General features: G+C 41.9%; 1 protein-coding gene across 1 annotated transcript in view; it reads right to left on the reverse strand.

The window, feature by feature from the left end:
* The window catches only part of slc37a1 (solute carrier family 37 member 1), a 32,818-nt gene continuing 15,092 nt past the window's right edge, over positions 1 to 17,726 (reverse strand). Inside the window, exons 8-20 of the mRNA XM_080753191.1 lie at positions 16,412 to 16,578; positions 14,479 to 14,531; positions 12,084 to 12,158; positions 8,621 to 8,749; positions 7,538 to 7,628; positions 6,058 to 6,120; positions 5,648 to 5,733; positions 4,925 to 4,973; positions 4,089 to 4,162; positions 2,614 to 2,692; positions 1,932 to 2,029; positions 838 to 902; positions 1 to 563 (exon numbers count right to left, since the gene is read on the reverse strand). Coding sequence (XP_080609317.1) covers positions 548 to 563; positions 838 to 902; positions 1,932 to 2,029; positions 2,614 to 2,692; positions 4,089 to 4,162; positions 4,925 to 4,973; positions 5,648 to 5,733; positions 6,058 to 6,120; positions 7,538 to 7,628; positions 8,621 to 8,749; positions 12,084 to 12,158; positions 14,479 to 14,531; positions 16,412 to 16,578 — 1,045 coding nt within the window. The 3' untranslated portion in view covers positions 1 to 547. The remainder of the gene's footprint in view (positions 564 to 837; positions 903 to 1,931; positions 2,030 to 2,613; positions 2,693 to 4,088; positions 4,163 to 4,924; positions 4,974 to 5,647; positions 5,734 to 6,057; positions 6,121 to 7,537; positions 7,629 to 8,620; positions 8,750 to 12,083; positions 12,159 to 14,478; positions 14,532 to 16,411; positions 16,579 to 17,726) is intronic.

The raw sequence follows: 17,726 nt of genomic DNA on the forward strand, positions 1-17,726 counted from the left end.
AGAGATCAGCGATCTCTATGAAAAACACCACAAAACCCAAGTGGAATAATTTAAAAGGGCCTTAAAATAAAAAATAAAAAATAGAAAGCTCTGGGTTTTAACTACAGCATGTCCCTCCCACAGAAACAATAATCTCTTTGGTTCAGTAAGGCAAGAGTGACAAGACACCATAGTCTTAGAGAAGACCTGCCAAGCAGCAGAGTATAGTTCATCAATGGTGTAATGTTAGTGGCATCATTTGAGAGAGAGAGAGAGAGAGAGAGAGAGAGAGAGAGAGAGAGAGAGAGAGAGAGAGAGAGACTTACAGAAAGATAGACATACAGAGAGATTGGTGAGGGAGAGAGTCAGATAGATAGAAAGAGGGAGAGAGAGAGAGAGAGATGGAAGTAACAGAGAGAGGACTGTGGGAATTAGAGTGTGTGTGTGTGTGTGTGTGTGTGTGTGTGTGTGTGTGTGTGTGTGTGTGTGTGTGTGTGTGTGTGTGTGCGCGCGCGTGTGTGTGTGCGTGCACGCGTGTGTGTGTCTGGTGTTCGTGCAATCAAAGTGCTCAGTGCTCCTTCAACCTGTAAGACAGAGAGAGACAGTTAACTTAAATGTATTTATTATTTAACATCTAGTCTGGCTTTTGTGTTTAACTGTCAACTGTGGGGTGCACACAAAAGCTCCTATACTAAATGCAAACAGATGTGACGTTTGGTTATGATGGTAACTGTTTTGAGAAGATGGGGACATGAAATGGGGCAATAGAGTGATGCGCTGCAATAAAAATGGATTGTGTGGAACGAAATGGATTGCATGATGGACAAACAGAGGGACCAATAGAAAAGTGCGACTCACTCTACAGTGGAGATGGGGTGCGATTTGCCTGAGGTCAGCTCTTTGGTTACTAACCGCAGCAGCAACTGTAAAACAGGACACACACATAGTCAAATATTAGTTGATAAGATACAGTACATAATTCAGAATCTGCATCGTACTATAAATGCGTGAAATCTCGTGTCATCAGACTTTCCACCTTGTTTTAAACATTTTTAAATAAAAATAAATAATACTAGATGTTCTGTGTCTTCTAAAATACGGTAAAAGCTATAGATATGGATATTAAATAGATAAGTATGAACTACTGTGCCAGATTTACGTACACAGAGGTTAATAACACATCATGCTATGTTTACACAGAATGAGCTCAGCTTGGAAATACAATGACAATCACCACACAACCAAGCAGAATCATTAGAAAGTATGTTTTTAAATAACTTTTAGTAAGGTGAGAGGGACAGTGTGATAAGTGGGACAAAACAGAATAGAGAGCGTGCGTGTGTGTGCACATGCCTTTGACCATTGGTCCTAAACCTTTTCAGGCCGTGACCCCTAAAATAATCATATTTGAACTGGGGACCCCCCACCCCGACGAGCACTACTTGGAATTGGAGGATTTGTGGCATTACATTTAGTTTAGCACGATTCTATTGTGAATATAGCAGATCTACATGCTCACAACGCCTCGCGTTGCGAGGCGTTGTGAGCATGTAGATCGGCTATTTCCACAATTTCTGCCTCTAATATTTGACAATTTGGCCAAAGTTTAATTTGTCAATTTGTCATACACTTCAACATTATGTTGTTTTTTTTTACTGTTGAGAGAGAAAACAATGTTGCACATTAAGTTAATCATCTGGGGACCTCCCCAATAAATAATTTGGGGACCCCCCTGGGGGTCCCGACCCACAGGTTGAGAACCACTGCCTTTGACCACCAAAGTGTTGCAGCACATTACAGATATCGAGACAGATACTCTATGTAACATATGAAAGTTCCGTGGCCTTGTGTTGTGATATGTAGACAGAGTGCCATACAGACAGCCTCATTAGAACACTTCCACACTGCCAACTTCACGTCTCAGCTAACAAGCCAACACTCAAAACGCTCACCAGCAGAGCTAGGAAGTCAGCAGTCATCAGCATGTAGAAGACCCGGTCCCAGCCACCTGCAGACAACAGTCCGGCCAGCAGGGGGCCCAGTGCTGCACCTGTCAACACACAGGAGTAGAACAACAAGTGAGAGTCTGAATAGGACTGTGAATGTGTAGACTAGTCCCACTTTTCACACACACAACACCTTCACGTGTGCTACCAGTCCAAATCTGGTTATGCCGTCGGGAACAGGGAACTGATATAACCAACTGTGTACAGCAGGGGTCTTCCAACGTTTTCAGGCCAAGGACCCCTTAGCTGAGAGAGAGATGAAGCAGGGACCCCCAGATTCCATATACCGGTAGTTTCATTGTTTGACAGCACAATCATGTATTTTATGTATTTTGAAATCATGTCAATTTGTGTTTTCAGATATTAACCACTTGAACCATCAATACATAATAAACTTGATCTTTCACTCTGTATTTAAGTGTGCTCTTTTTTCCCCCGCTACACCAAACCTCTTTGCCAAAAATAGCTTGTAGATCTGCTATTTTTGGCTAAAGTTCTCAGAATATGGACGTTAAGGTTCAAGTGGTTAATATAAAAAAGGAGAAAACTCTGAGGACCCCCTAGGGGTCCCGGACCCTCTGTTGAAGACCCCTGGTCACTGGTGTACAGGTTGAGTACTGGTACTGACCTACAGATCCGGTGCCGTCGATGATGGCCGTGACGGTGGATAAGGCTCTGGCGTTTCCTTTCAGGCTCTTGTGAGTCCCCTACGGAAAGACAAGGTCAAATGAGACAGAGAGGTGGTCTGGATGTCTGTAGTGTACAGGTTAACCCATTTAGAACGGGTACACATTATTGTGTATCATTATTTTGTGCTTCAACTATTGAAAAATAGCAGATATACAAGCTCACATCGCGGCACCGAGTGCCGCGCTGCAAGCTTGTAGATCTGCTATTTTTGAAAAATCGTGAAAATTTGAATTTTGACCCGATTCTATAAGTGTCTTTTGAATCCTTCTAAGGTTTTTTGAAAAACCTATGTTTCTATGTCAGCAATCTGGCCAGCCATCGTCAACGAAAAGTTCCTTTTCACTTAACTGGAGCTCAGTTAGACTGTTCTTGAGAGACTACTACGTCAGTGGTTCTCAAACCTTTTCATGTGAGGGACCCCCAAAATTATATTTATTTGGCCACGTACCCCCATCTCAAAATATTTAGTTCCAGGGACCCCCCAGAAGCAAAATTTGAGTTACAAACGTTCGCTTTAAAAATACATATATTCAAAGATTTGCAAACATTTTCACAACTTTTTCAAAAATAGCAGATATACAAGCTTGCAGCGCGGCACTCGGTGCCGCGCTGTGAGCTTATATATCTGCTATTTTTCACTGGTTAAAGCATTCAATAATTCTAGGCCTAAATGGGGTTAAGTTTATAAGAATCTGACTTTAGATCAGATGTATTACTAAGTTGTTAAACGGCTTTGTTGTTTACTTATGTGGCCTGTTATTTCTGAGTGTTTACTTTGCGATGGAAGTGGAAGCCATCTGTAACTCAATACTGGAATCGGTTAATTGTCCAATGATGTCCGCCTGTTTAAAAACAGCTACTGTATATCCAGGCCTAGAATTAAGTCATTTTAAGGGCAAGGACACTTGGCCTTTGGTGTTGTCCATTTTCTGAGGGCACAAAGGCTAAATGCCAGGGCAGGAAGGCCTGCAAATAAAACACATTTCAGTCCATTGAAAGAATTTGTTGAATTTAAGGGTTAGGGATGATAACCTATTCTGCAGTGAAATAGATAAATGATGGTAGCTCAGCCCTGCACCAATCAAAGTCACTGGATTGGCTTAAAGATGGGGCCTCGGGGGGAGTTAAGATTTCAGAATCTCAACAAAAGACACTGGTGTCTACATGACAAGAAAGACAATGGTCTCTACTGTCTACATATTGACAATAAAGAAAGTGGTACAGTCAGCTGGGGCATACAATTTTTTTGAGGGGCACAAGGCCAAAGTGAGGTGCAACGGCGGCCATGGCCTTCATGAAATTCCTGCCCTGGCTATATCATGAAACAAATTGACTGGGAAGGTGATGCCATAGCCACAGCCACAGCCACACACACACACACACACACACACACACACACACACACACACTCACCAGGTCAGCAGACACTGCGGTTGTAATAAGGGCATACGGTCCGTTAACCAGGCCTCCACACACCAGCAACATACCTGGAAGGAGGAACATCACATTCATCATACAATTTACCATAAGGCCGATAAGTTCCTGACCTGTGGACCACGAGGATAATGCAAGTAGGCCACTAAGATTTGTATGACAATGTAACATTAATATAAAGGATTGCGGTCACTTAACACAGTAATCAACAGATGGGTGGGCCGTGAACACTTTCCACTTTCAAGTCTTTCAGCTAGCTTTTAGTTAAAGGCATTGATTGTGTGAATACAGTAGCTGGTGAATCAACCAGCTCCGTTCCAGTGTCATTCATCTTCAATAAATACAAGAATCTCTGTCTCTGTATCCATTTTCTGCCCATATAACAGAGATCCCTGAGCTCTCCCAAGCCGGTGCGTCATACTTACATGACTGGCGTAATTGGCCTCCAAGTACTGAAGTACTGCAGTAGCAGTAGATAACAGGTATTGCACTTCTGCACTAAGTACTCTGACAATGGGTACAGCCCTACTTTAGCCCACTGTAGTACAATGAAGTACTGAGTACAACCAAAGTCACACTTATGGGTGACGAATGAGTCAAACCGAGAAGGAATCTAACGTCATCATGGGTGGAACTTGCAGCATTAAACTGATAAATTGACACTAGTGGGTTTGTGTGTTATTGCACTACCCAATGTCCCACCTAAACCTTTACAAAAAAGACAGTGGCGTTTGTCACTTATGTTGGCTGGCAACACAAATATAGCAACATTAAGATAGTGATGGAATAGGGAAGAAATTAACGTTGTCTCTTACCAATGGTTGGCCCCAAGCCAAACTCGCTGATCATGGAAAAGCCATAGAGCTGGAAACACATACACAAACATGACATCAATCCTCTCTGTTTCATTGTTGCACTCATGGCTCACATTGTTAGATTGAATGAGGTATCCAGACACAACATCTGTTACGTTAACACTTAAGTACCCAGTAGTTATGAAATCATTGTAAACTATACAATACATTCATTATATAACTTGCATGAAAAAAACATTGACATATCTGCAAAATAATCTCTCTCAAATCATAAGAGCCAAATACAGTAGGTTTGTTTCATGGCCTAGAGACAACAGGAGATTGAGAAAAGGGAGACATAAAGTGAGATATAGATCAGAGAGAAGAATAGGCTAAAACAGGGTTTATTTCTTCATATCATGTCAGGGTTACCCAAACTGACTTTGATATAGGCCATGGACCCCCATTTCAAATGATTCTGTCCTACAGCCCCTCATATGAAAAGATAAACATATTGTTAGAATATTCAACAAAATATGTTTTGTATTGTAAGAATTTAAAGTAAAACCAAATTTTAGTGACATCAAACTTCTAATATGTCTGGCCGACACCCTTGGAACCATCGAGGAACCCAAGGGGGCCCCTGGGCCACAATTTTGTGAACCCTAGGGCTAAAGCACTGACAGAAAATATGGTAACTAGCATATCCAAACTTCTACCCTATAATGGGTATGTGAGACTTACCGTTGGGGCGGCTAGCAGCAACATGATTGCGCATGTAGTGGCTCTCATCCCCAGCTTATCAGAGATGACCCCGGCCAGGATCCCACCTACACAGACACACACCAACGAGAACAGTCATATCAGGTCACCATGTGAAACTCTACAGTATACTGCTCACACTAAACCCTGAGTTATTCTTGGTTGCGCACCGGTGTCATGAAACAAAAATTACAGATCTACAAAGCTCACAACGCATCATGTTGTGACGCGTCGGGAGCTTGTAGATTTGCTATTTTCCAAGGTTTAAGGAATGCAGCAGTATGCACATAAAAAGATGGACACACACACGCCACATTGTGGGACATAAAGTTTAATATCAATGCAAAGCAAACAGCACACATTAGAGAAGAAATTAGAAGGATAAGACCTACCCACAATTCCTCCCACGTCAAACAGGGTGGAGAGATCCCCAGCCCTTTTCGCATCCAGGTGGGCTGAAATGCGCGCACACACACACGCGCGCACACACACACACACACACACACACACACACACACACACACACACACACACACACACACACACACACACACACACACACACACACACACACACACACACACACACACACACACACACACACACACACACACACACACACACAGTCAGCCTTTGAGTTCAGTCCAACATGCCAATGCTAACACTAGAAGTGAATGTGTTGTTGAGATAAATGTAGATTGGAAGGATGAGGATGTGTGTGTGCACAGTGTGTGTGTGCTTGCGTGCTTGTGTGCGTGCGAGTGTGCGAAAGAGTGATGGGTAATTGGGTCAGAGAAGAGTAAGACAGAAGATGATGAAAAGTTGCATCTAGGAAGAGAGGGACAAGGAAGTAAGGTGAATGTACCGTAAAAGGTAAATGGACAACATTTACAGTACATAGCGATTCTTCTAGACTGTCTTCCAGTCACTCAAATGTGCTTTACAAAGTAATTCACCTTGACCACACTGCAACAGCAGATATATGGGTACACATTACATACATGCTAATGCGGTGCACATTCACACAATGACGTCAGAGCAACTATACAAGATTCCATTACGACCTGTTCATCGGGAGGTTGTGCCGATCTACAAGCTTACAACATGTCACACTGTGACACATTGTGAGCTGGTAGATCTGCTATTTTAGGTGCACAGCTATGGATACATCAGTTCAGTGTCTTGCATGAGGAATCGAACCGGGAACCTACAGGCTCCTAGACAGTCGCTCTCTACCACCTAGCCACTGTCGCCCACAGAACACAAAGTCTAAACGATATGATTTTGAATCATAATTTGTAAGAATGTTGTAATTGGAATATGTGTGTTTGTGTGACTTTAGCCAATAAACATTGGGTAAAAAAAGAACAAGTGAATGTACAGGTGTGTGGCCACCCATCAGTCATATAATACCTCCAGCTACAAATACCCAGCAGGTTTAGACAGACTGCCTTGGCAGTAACAGACTGTGTAGATAACATTAATAAAGTACAACAATGTCATCTTACAAAAGGCCACGCTTGTGCTTGTTGTGACTATGTCCTTTGCTATGATACTTGATCGCTCAGGCTGTTCTGCAGAAGGCAGTGAAAATGTGTGTTATTTTTTTTATTATCAATTCCCCAAAACATTCCCAGAAAAGCAACATTTTTCATGAATTAAAAAACGTATTCAATGTTTTTTCTAAGTTATTTCATGAATAGATAAAAGAAAAATCGGAGAAATTCCATACATTTGAAAACTGCTAGTTCAGCTATTTTCACGAGTTTGCGTCCCGGGCAAACGTCTGTATCTCTTTTGGGCCTCGACCTGAAAGGTTTGGGAACCACGGGTGAAAGCCCTATACACGTGTTTCACACACACAGTACATACCTGTTTTAGTTATGTAGAGAGGGAGCCAGAAAAGAAATGTGTAGCTGACCAACTTGGCAAACAGCAGAGACAGAGAGAACTCGATCACTCCCTGTACAGAAGAACAGCACAGCATTAATAACACTGACTGTAAGTACTGATTTCATTTATGACATGGCCGTGTGACCAACTCCCACATTCACTGAACGATCTTAAGAATGAAAGGATGCTGTAAGTGATATTTTTTAAGTTGTTTGTTAAAATCTATATTCCAATAGTAATTATTGCTAGTGTATAGAGTGTTTGTTGGGTAACACCTCAATAGTGTCAAGAATTGTGGGGGAGTCTGGTTGCTAATCACTTACTATATCGCTACAACATAACTATATCATAAAAGCGTAAATACACTCAAGGCCATGATGTATGGTCAATTGGTCATTAAGGTGAAAGCAAAAATAAAGCCATTAACAGAAAGAATGTCTGTTTACGTAATAATTCATGGACAAATGTGTGCGAGAGAGGATATGAATGTCATGTAGATTATTATGACAAGCATGTACAGTGTGTGTGTGTGTGTGTGTGTGTGTGTGTGTGTGTGTGTGTGTGTGTGTGTGTGTGTGTGTGTGTGTGTGTGTGTATGTATGTAGGGCTGTAACAATTATTACATCATCGTCTAATCACAATTATTTGACATAATCACGATTATTTTTCATAATCGTCATAATCGTTGCCATGTTGACAAATGTTCATATATAAAAAAAAAGGTCAAAAATAGTGGAAATAGCAGATCTACAAGCTCACAACACGTTGCATCGCGACGCGTTGTGCACTATCAATGTGTTAAGTATAGTGTTGTCAAAAATGTCAGTAATTTCTTTGTATATTTGGGTTATGTGTCATATCTGCCATGTGCAAATTCAGAAATGTAATTCACAATTAAATCGTTAATTGCAATTATTTGAGTGACAATTAATCGTCATGTAAAATGTCATAATCGTGACAGCCCTATGTGTGTGTGTGTGTGTGTGTGTGTGTGTGTGTGTGTGTGTGTGTGTGTGTGTGTGTGTGTGTGTGTGTGTGTGTGAGAGAGAGAGAGACACTGACCGGTATACGCAGGGCGCCCATGAAGCTGATAGCCGATGGCTCTGATTCACTCTTCACCACAACTACCTGCTGCACCGGCACGCACACACTGCCATGGTCTCTGGGTAGTAGCAACTCTGTGTCATAACTCTGAATATGAGAGAGAGAGAGAGAGAGAGAGAGAGAGAGAGAGAGAGAGAGAGAGAGACAGAGAGAGAGAGAAAACAAAGTAAAGAAAGAGAGAAAGGCATGTATAAAATATAAGAGTCTGATGTAGTCTGAAGTCTCGGAGGTACCAGCACCACACGGGGATCAAACTCTGGAAGGGAACCAGAGATTCATCCTCCGTCCACTGCCTCACATCCAGTGGTGTAAAGTACTGTAACTAAGAACATTTACTTAATTACCGTACTTAAGTACAGTTTTGAGGCATTTGTACTTTACACAAGTATTTCCAATTTCCAATACTTTTACGTCTACTCCACTACATCTCGGATCCAAATATTGTACTTTTACTCCACTACATTTATTTGAAAACGTTCGTTACTAGTTTTTTTGCAGATATACATTATAATATTACAAAACACACATAAACTACTTTAGCCCTATTTTAGACCTTGGCTGTTTGAAAATAGCCAATCTACAAGCTCACAACATGTCGCATCGCGACGCGTTGTGAGCTTGTAGATCTGCTATTTTCAAACATATAGTACTTTTTACTTTTAGTACTTTAAGTACATTATAATGCTAACACTTTCATACTTTTACTGAAGTACATTTTGAATTCCGGACTTTTACTTGTTAGGGTGCCCTCACACCAAAATACCTATGAGAGTGGAATCCGCGTTCCGCCAATGCATTTCAATGAGAGTGAAGCGGTTTCATGCCAGCAGAGGATTTCTGCAAAAAAAGCTCCCTTATCATTGAAATGCATTGGCGGAACGCGGATTCCACTCTCATAGGCATTTTGGTGTGAGGGCACCCTAACAGAGTATTTCTATATTGCAGTATTGATACTTTTACTTAAGTAAAACATTTGAGTACTTTTTCCACCACTGCTCACATCCACCCCATTGCATTCCAATGACTCCATCCCTTCAGGATCACTTCAAGTGATTTTTTATCTGATTGATCCAATTCTACAAGGATCAAGGTTGGCATTTGTTGAAGTCGGGTTGATTTGATAGTTTGACTGCGGATGAATTGGAAAACAACACCACAAACCAGTCCTCCTGAAGGGATACGGTACCAGAGAGAAGAAACATCAAGCATTCAATAAAATAAAAGAGAACCACCATAGCCAGGGGGCAAAACATTTGAAAACTGTTATCCAGTTATAACCAGTTTAATATTAAAGGTATTTTTGTTTTGTTTTTCAGTTAGGGCTGCATGATTATGACTAAAATAATAATCCTGATTTGTTTGATCACGATTATAAATCACAATGATTGATTATGAGGATTTCTGGTGGGAAAAGATGATTTTATAGTATTCTTCTTAATGATTTTGTTGCATATTGTGCTCAATAAATGTACAGTATGTAACAACCTATGATTTTATTATTCCTCTGTGAGCGTGATCGATAGAGGCATGAGTACAATGTTCTGGTCATTAATTGTAACAGTAAACCTAGCCTAACCGTACCTCCCCTCTGATGATATCTTCTGCATAGTACTGTGTTCTATTCTATCTGTTTGTCATTCAATGTTATATGAGCTAAAAAGGGATCTCAATGTAAATAAACCATGTTCTTTCCTGAGCTTATCCTTTTTTTTATTTATGTTTTTTATCCCACGATTTTTGCAACCCATTTTTCTCACCCGGTGACTACCTAACCTGTAGTCCTGGTTTCCGCTCTCCGCCTGCCGCGCCAGGGGACATTGGGGAGCACCCGGCTGGCTAGGGGGAGGTAGTGTAGAAACCAGGACTACTGCATGTTTTTGTGTGAGGGCCTATGCCCAAGGAGACACAGGGAGAACATGCAAGCTGAGCTTATCCTTTTAGTTGACCTTGTACCAGTGAACTGTACTGTCACGAAACTGTACTTTTTCCTACGGAAACTTCTGATAAATACTTCAATCAATCAATCAATCAATCAATCAATCAATCAATTACTTGTAGTGATGAGGAGACATGGGCAACGTTCCACAGCTGATCAAATCATATGTTTAAACAAAGTTTCACGATTACATAACCTACAGTAAATCACAATTTCGGATTACTTTCAATTAATTGTGCAGCCCTATTATTCTTGTGCCTGATCAATTGGGTTTGCCAAGTAGGCAAACACAATAAGTGCCATAAGGTAATCTATGAAATCAAATTACATTTAAAGAAACACTAATGTGATTGATGTTTTCATCCAACCCCACCTCAATAAGCATTGCCCCCTGGTGGCCTTAACCCACTGAGCTGACTGCACTGAAGGTGAATACACACTAACCTTTCTGTACAGCACAATATCCTCATTACTGCAGTACGCCTGAATGAATCATAATGACATGTTAAAGTCTAACTTACTGGCGACACAAGCCTGAATTGATGCTGCGTTCACACTAGCGGCGATAAAGCGACGGGCTACAAGTCATTTTCAAAGCAAGCCAGCAACATGATGAAGCTACTATACTACAAACATGTCGCTCAAGACAGACAGACAGACATGACGCGTTGCAAAAACAAGCTGATATGGCCTTAAACCAGGGGTCTTCAACAGGGGGTCCGGGACCCCTCGGGGGTCCTCGGGGTCCTCCAAATCTTTGTGTGACAGAAACTTTTTTCTCCTTTCTAACCACCCTGAACCCTAGTGTCCATATTCTGAGAACTTTGGCCAAAAATAGCAGATATACAAGCTCACAACACCTCGCAATGCATGGCGTTGTGACCTTGTAGATCAGCTATTTTTGGTAAAGAGGTTTGGTGTAGAGGGGAACTAAGGGACCAAGTACAGAGTGAAAGGTCAAGTGTATTAAGTATCGACCGTTCCAAAATACACTGACAATTGTGCTGTCAAACGATGAAACTATATGGAATCTATGAAAAGGTTGTGGGGGTCCCTGCTTCATCTCTCTCTCAACTAAGGGGCCTTGGCCTGAAAACGTTGAAGACCCCTGCCTTAAACGCTTTTCAGCACTCCGATGACGCAGTGAAGTGGAACAGCACTGTTGTACGACATTGTATGAAATAAGCATCATGTTCAAGCTGGTGTATGACTGAAAGACACTTATGGATGTGTACACAATCATTTTCAAAGGACGATCAAAGTACACTGTAAAAGTCCTGGGTGTTAATTTAACTCCGTACAGAACAAAATGAACACTCAGGGTTGTACTGTATGATGCATCAAGAGTATGTCATGTGTACAGTTAACGTTCGTGCACACAGACACACAAGTGTCAATACACGCACAGATGCACTTATACAGACACTTACAGTATGTACCGGTACAGTACATAACAATAGATACTGTGCTGTATATGTACTATACCTGTGTTTTGCCCTCTTTGTATTGCAGATACAACTCCTTGTGTCCATTCAGTCCATTCCTGCTCTTGGCTGGCAGCTGCAAAACAATTCAAAGCAGTCCCAAGTGATGTATAAGCCTACTTGACTAATCAGCTGTCATTTCTTTTTCTGTCACGCATTATTAATTATCTCAGTTACTAAACAGAGTTGCACAGGGGTCATGTTTTCACCGCACGCTGAGTGTTAAAGCTTCGATCCATAGTTTTCATGTCCTACTCTTGCCAACAAGGCATCCCCACTTGGTCAGGGGAGCTTCAGCAGTACTGATTGCCAACCGGTAGAGTTTTTCTTTTTTTTGTAGTGAAATGGGTGTATATGAAGTGTGTCTATGTGGCTTGGGTCTTCAACAGGGACCCCTAGGGGGTCCTCAGAGTTACTACAGGGGGTCCTCCAAATCTTTGTGTGATAGAAACTTTTTTTCTCCTTTTTTATATTAACCACTTGAACCCTGGTGTCCAAATTCAGAGAACTTTAGCCAAAAATAGCAGATCTACAAGCTCACAACGAGCTTGTAGAAGTTGTAGATCAGCTATTTTTGGCAAGGAGCTTTGGTGTAGAGGGGAAAAAGAACAGGCTAATTACAGAGTGATAGGTCAAGTTTATTAGGTATTGACAGTTCAAGTGGTTAAATATCTGAAAACACCAATTTACATGAATCCAAAATACACTAATGAGTGTGCTGTCAAACGATTAAACTGTATGGAATCTATGAAAAGGTTTGTGGGGTCCCTGCTTCATCTCTCTCTCAGCTAAGGGGTCCTTGGCCTGAAAACGTTGAAGAACCCTGTATTAAACCATTGACGTTTTATTAACAAGAGCTTGTGTCGTGACTATATAACATTGGATCCATCGGAATACAGCCTCTCTGTTGGCTGGAAACCTAAAATGTCCAAAACTGTTAACTTTTTAGCATTCAAATTCAAAAATAGCAAAAGTAGCAGATCTACAAGCTCACAGATGTGCTACTTCTGATGCTTTTGTGTGAACTATGGTATGGGAATTCATTCACAAAAAACACAACACGTTAGAACAATATCCTGACAATTGCATTGTGTTGGCAGAGGAATGCACCCTACTGACACCAATCTCTTCAGTTACTGTACTTCAGGCTCACGGAAATATTTAGTTACATCTATTGTGATAGTACTTTTTACTGGCAATCTTGTACCTTGGAATTCCCTCTGGAGAAGAGTGTAAATGAGAGTGTAAGCCAATACCAAAAATGTCATTTTAAACACCTGGCAGGAGGCAACAATGGCATTACAGTGACAAGACTCAAGAGCCTTTGTGTGAAAATGACAGCGTCATCTTCCAAGGAACATAATGCACTCAAGCTCCTTATGGGGTCAATGAAACGTTTCGTCTGTCTGATATCTTTTATAAGATTAGGGAGTGAGCAATCTGCTCCCCCCTATTTATTATTTCATAATAGAGATAGCAAAGAGTCAAGCTGGCCTTTGGAGGGCAACATTAGATATAATGAAGCAAAGAGGTGATATAAAACAGGTCAAACCCTGAACCGATGTGGACAAAATCAAATATCACTATAGTTTTTCCCAGTGACATTGTGAGGATAATATTGTGGTTAGAGTGTCTGCCCTGAGACTGGGAGATCGGGGTTCGATCCCTGGCCGGGTCATACCAAAAACTCAGTGCCTCCCTGCCCAGTGGCACTCAGCTTAAACTGGACTGGAGTTGGACTGGGGGTAAGTCCCTGCGACATACTGTACTAGTGTCATGTCCAGGGGGTGTACTTGTAGATGTACATCAAGCTGCCTCACGCTACAGAAACAGGAGATACAGTAGGCTCCTGCCCTATGGGCCTCGTGGCTCGGCAAGGCTTACTTACTTACTTTACATGTTATGTCACAATGTTACGATATCCAAAAACCCAGACAACATCTAGGCTCATATGACAACACCGACATTGATATAGCCCACTGGCGCTAGGGCAAAGGCCTGAACCTCTGCAGGGCCTGCTAACGTTGTGTGTGTGTGTGTGTGTGTGTGTGTGTTCAGACCCACAGCTGCAGTTACAGAGTTCCATACAAGGACATGCACACATAGACTAACATACTGTCCGGACAAATGAACACGCACATTATGTAATTGTGTGTGCACAGGCACGTAAGCGTTAAGACACAAGCAAACCAATGCGTGTGCCAAAGACACAATTACTGTCTATGCAGACACATGCACACGTACAGTACACACACACACGCTCACGTGCGCACACATACACACACATACAGTATGTTAACACAAGCAATGGCAAAAACTAAGAGGAAGTAATAATAGGTCATTTCTATCTTTTTATATATTGAAAAAATTGTTACGTTTCTTTGCTCTGTACTTACATTGTTTCCAGGGGAACAGCTCTGAGCATAAATGCTCTGGAGATCATTTGGATCTATAAAGAAAAAGAAGAAATAACACAAATATCAATAGTACAATTACTCCATTATCATCACAAATGTTCTCAGAATCATTATTACAATTAGCAGCACCAGTCCACTTCCCTTTGGAGTTTTAATTAATACATTCAAAATTATATACGGACCATAAGCAACCAAGTACCTACGAGAAACCTTCAGGAGCCATTTTTGTACACGCTTTCACACAAAATAAGTGTTCTAGTAATCGTATACATAAGATGGACCAGAGAAGGGATGGCACGCAACTAAGGTGGTCACCAGCTGGATTCCAACCAGTACCTGTTGTTGACTACCTGGTTTTGCAAGTAATTGGCATCAGGTAGCTAGGCCGGATGGAAAAACGGAAAACGGAATAAAGGAGGGTGAAGGGCAAGTTAAACCGGTACTGTGCGGTGGAAAAGTGTCATAGTGGACACTTTTCCACTCCACAGTAACGGCTTAACTCACTATACTCTGCTTTGCCCTTCCCCTCTCCTTCCATGCAAAGAAGAAGTGATACCAAGCCCCCACGAACGCAGAGGATTATTAAAGCCATTTACTACCCGGCTTGTTTGAATCAGAGGTCTGATATTCCCTGATAACAGACCGCTCCGCTCTATAACAGACCGCTGCCTAATCAAAGGCTCAAAACACCTGCTGCAGTCAAGCTGCACTGTGTGAATCTTGTGCTGTAACCAACATGTCAGCCATGTAAACAAACACACAGCGACATTTAGAACTAAACGTTGCTCTCAAGAATGTTTTTAAAAATATTTTAACCCTTTCCAAGCCACGGGGAGCCCCTTAATATTAAAACCGTACTATATCGGACTTCCTAGGGGGGGAGGGGCAGCCAATCGTCTTTTCCCGTACTTTCCCGTATTTACCGAAATAAATGATTTTCATCCGAAAATCGGCGATCGTCTAACCTTCCCTAGTCACCACTCGTGCATTGATAGCTCATGGCTGGTCTGACATGAACAGAAGTGACTCTCATGGCGTTTCCTTCTTCAGCCTTCCTTCCTCCCACCCACTTGTTGTTTGGAAGTTAGCACTAGCAGAGCTGGAGTGCTAGGTGCTAGGCTATCCAAAGTGGACACATCGACTGTTCAGTCACTCCTGGACTATATGCATGGATCGTTATGCGCGCGGATCGCGCACGCGAAACGCACAGGGAGATCGATGCTCGGCCAAAACCACCACTCTATCCCAACGGAGATCGAGAAAATCACGGTGAGCTAATGACCTGGGGAAAAAAGAAAAAAAAAAACAACGGCGCTGTCCAAGAAGGAGGGGCGGCGGGCTCATGTTTATAAACATAATATTATGTCTCAGATCACAATACAATAATAGAAATTTCACGGCTAATCTACCAACCACCATTCTATTTCGGACGGCAAAGTGTTAAGGGAGAAATAGACGACGTAGTATCAGAAAATGGATTTTTCTATCTAATCAGCACCGACCGTGTTACGCTGGGGGGGCGCCCAGCGCAACACTTGTGGAATACTTTCAGACGTCTGTAAACAAGGAAATACTTTTTGTTTTTAGTTTTGAGTTAAATTATTAATTTTATTTAGTAGCCGGGTAATAAGTGGGATAATGACAGTAATAATCTGCAGTGTTTCTCCATACATAACATCCCATCCCATCCCTTGTCGGTCTGTTATGTATGGAGAAACACTGCGGAGCCAGTCATTATCCCTTACAGAGGCCATGGTGCCAAATCTGGCATTGCAAGACTTCCGCTCCTATCGTCTGAAACGCTAATAGCGCCATCTGGCGGCAGTGACCGGAGCTCTATGGGTGGGGTGGGGGCTGGGGGCGAGCTCATCTGGCCTCTATGTTTTTATAACACTCTATGAGTGACACTCACGCTCAATGAGGAAGAAGAAGCAGACCACGCCCATGGCCGCGATGATGAGCCCCGGGACGATGAAGGACATGCCCCAGTTGGAGGACACCCAGTAGCCAGCTATCAGCGATCCCAGGATGTTCCCCACTGAGGTATGAGAGTTCCACAGTCCCATGATCAGACCACGCCTGCAGGGAGGGAGGGACACACACATACCGGTACACAAACATACATTTTTGCATGTACTAACTATTTGACCTTTAGTCAAGAGTGATTTAGAACAGTGGTTCTCAACCTTTTCAGGCCGCGACCCCCAAAATAATCATATTTTAAGAAGCACTAAGAGTTGAGGCATAACATTTTCTTTAACACGGTTGTATTGTGAAAATAGCAGATCTACATGCTCACAATGCCTCGCAGTTGGCAATTTTCTCAATTTCTGCCTCTAATATTTGACAATTTGGCCAATGTTTAATTTGCCATTTTAGAGGTATTAAAACGTCCTTAAATTGTCACTTTAGAAATGTGCAGATATAATCTATACACCTAAACTTTATGTTGGTTTGTTTACTTTTGAGTGAGAAAACGATGTTTCACATTAAGTTAATAAGCTGGGGACCTCCCAAAATAATTTGGGGACCCCCCCACAGGTTGAGAACCACTGATTTAGAGAGTGCCGCAAAAGAATACGGTTAAAGGCACCGTAGACCATTTTGACAAATAAGTGCAGTTTAAAATGCTACACTCCTCTATGAAGTGCTATTTGGCTAAAAGTGGTTAACCATTATCCCTGCTGACATGTCCACTTTAGACTAGACCAGGAGTCGGCAAAACCTTTTTACATAAAGTGTCAAGTTTTCATTTTCTTCATAGTCAGTGTGCCATATCAACATAAAGTTTAGTTATGACACCACATCGAAATGTCATATTTCCAACTGATTTTGATTGTCCATAGGCTATACATAACAACCCATCTTCTTCAGAAATATTTTCTTTCTTTCTCAGGGTGTAATGATCATTAGAGCAAATAACCCTGTCAGACTCCCTCCTCAGTCGGAATTAGGAGTTTGAATCAATGTAGAATTATATGGAGGATGGAATTTGCATTATGTGAAGGGACTTAACGGACAAAACCTTTTTTTGAATATTTAATTTGAGTAGAAAAAACCTCTCTCACGCCAGTGATCACCCTCCCCTGTGCCAACGTTGGTGTAGCGGAGTGACTCACTGCCTCGCGTGGGAGAACCGGGTTCGAATCCCAGGCGTTACATTGGCACCCATGCCTAACGTTGCCTACCCCTGGACTAGACACTGAATTCGACCTGCAAGTCCTCCT

The sequence above is a fragment of the Nannobrachium achirus genome (assembly GCF_963921795.1).
Source record: "Nannobrachium achirus genome assembly, chromosome: 22".
In the NCBI taxonomy this organism is placed as follows: domain Eukaryota; kingdom Metazoa; phylum Chordata; class Actinopteri; order Myctophiformes; family Myctophidae; genus Nannobrachium; species Nannobrachium achirus.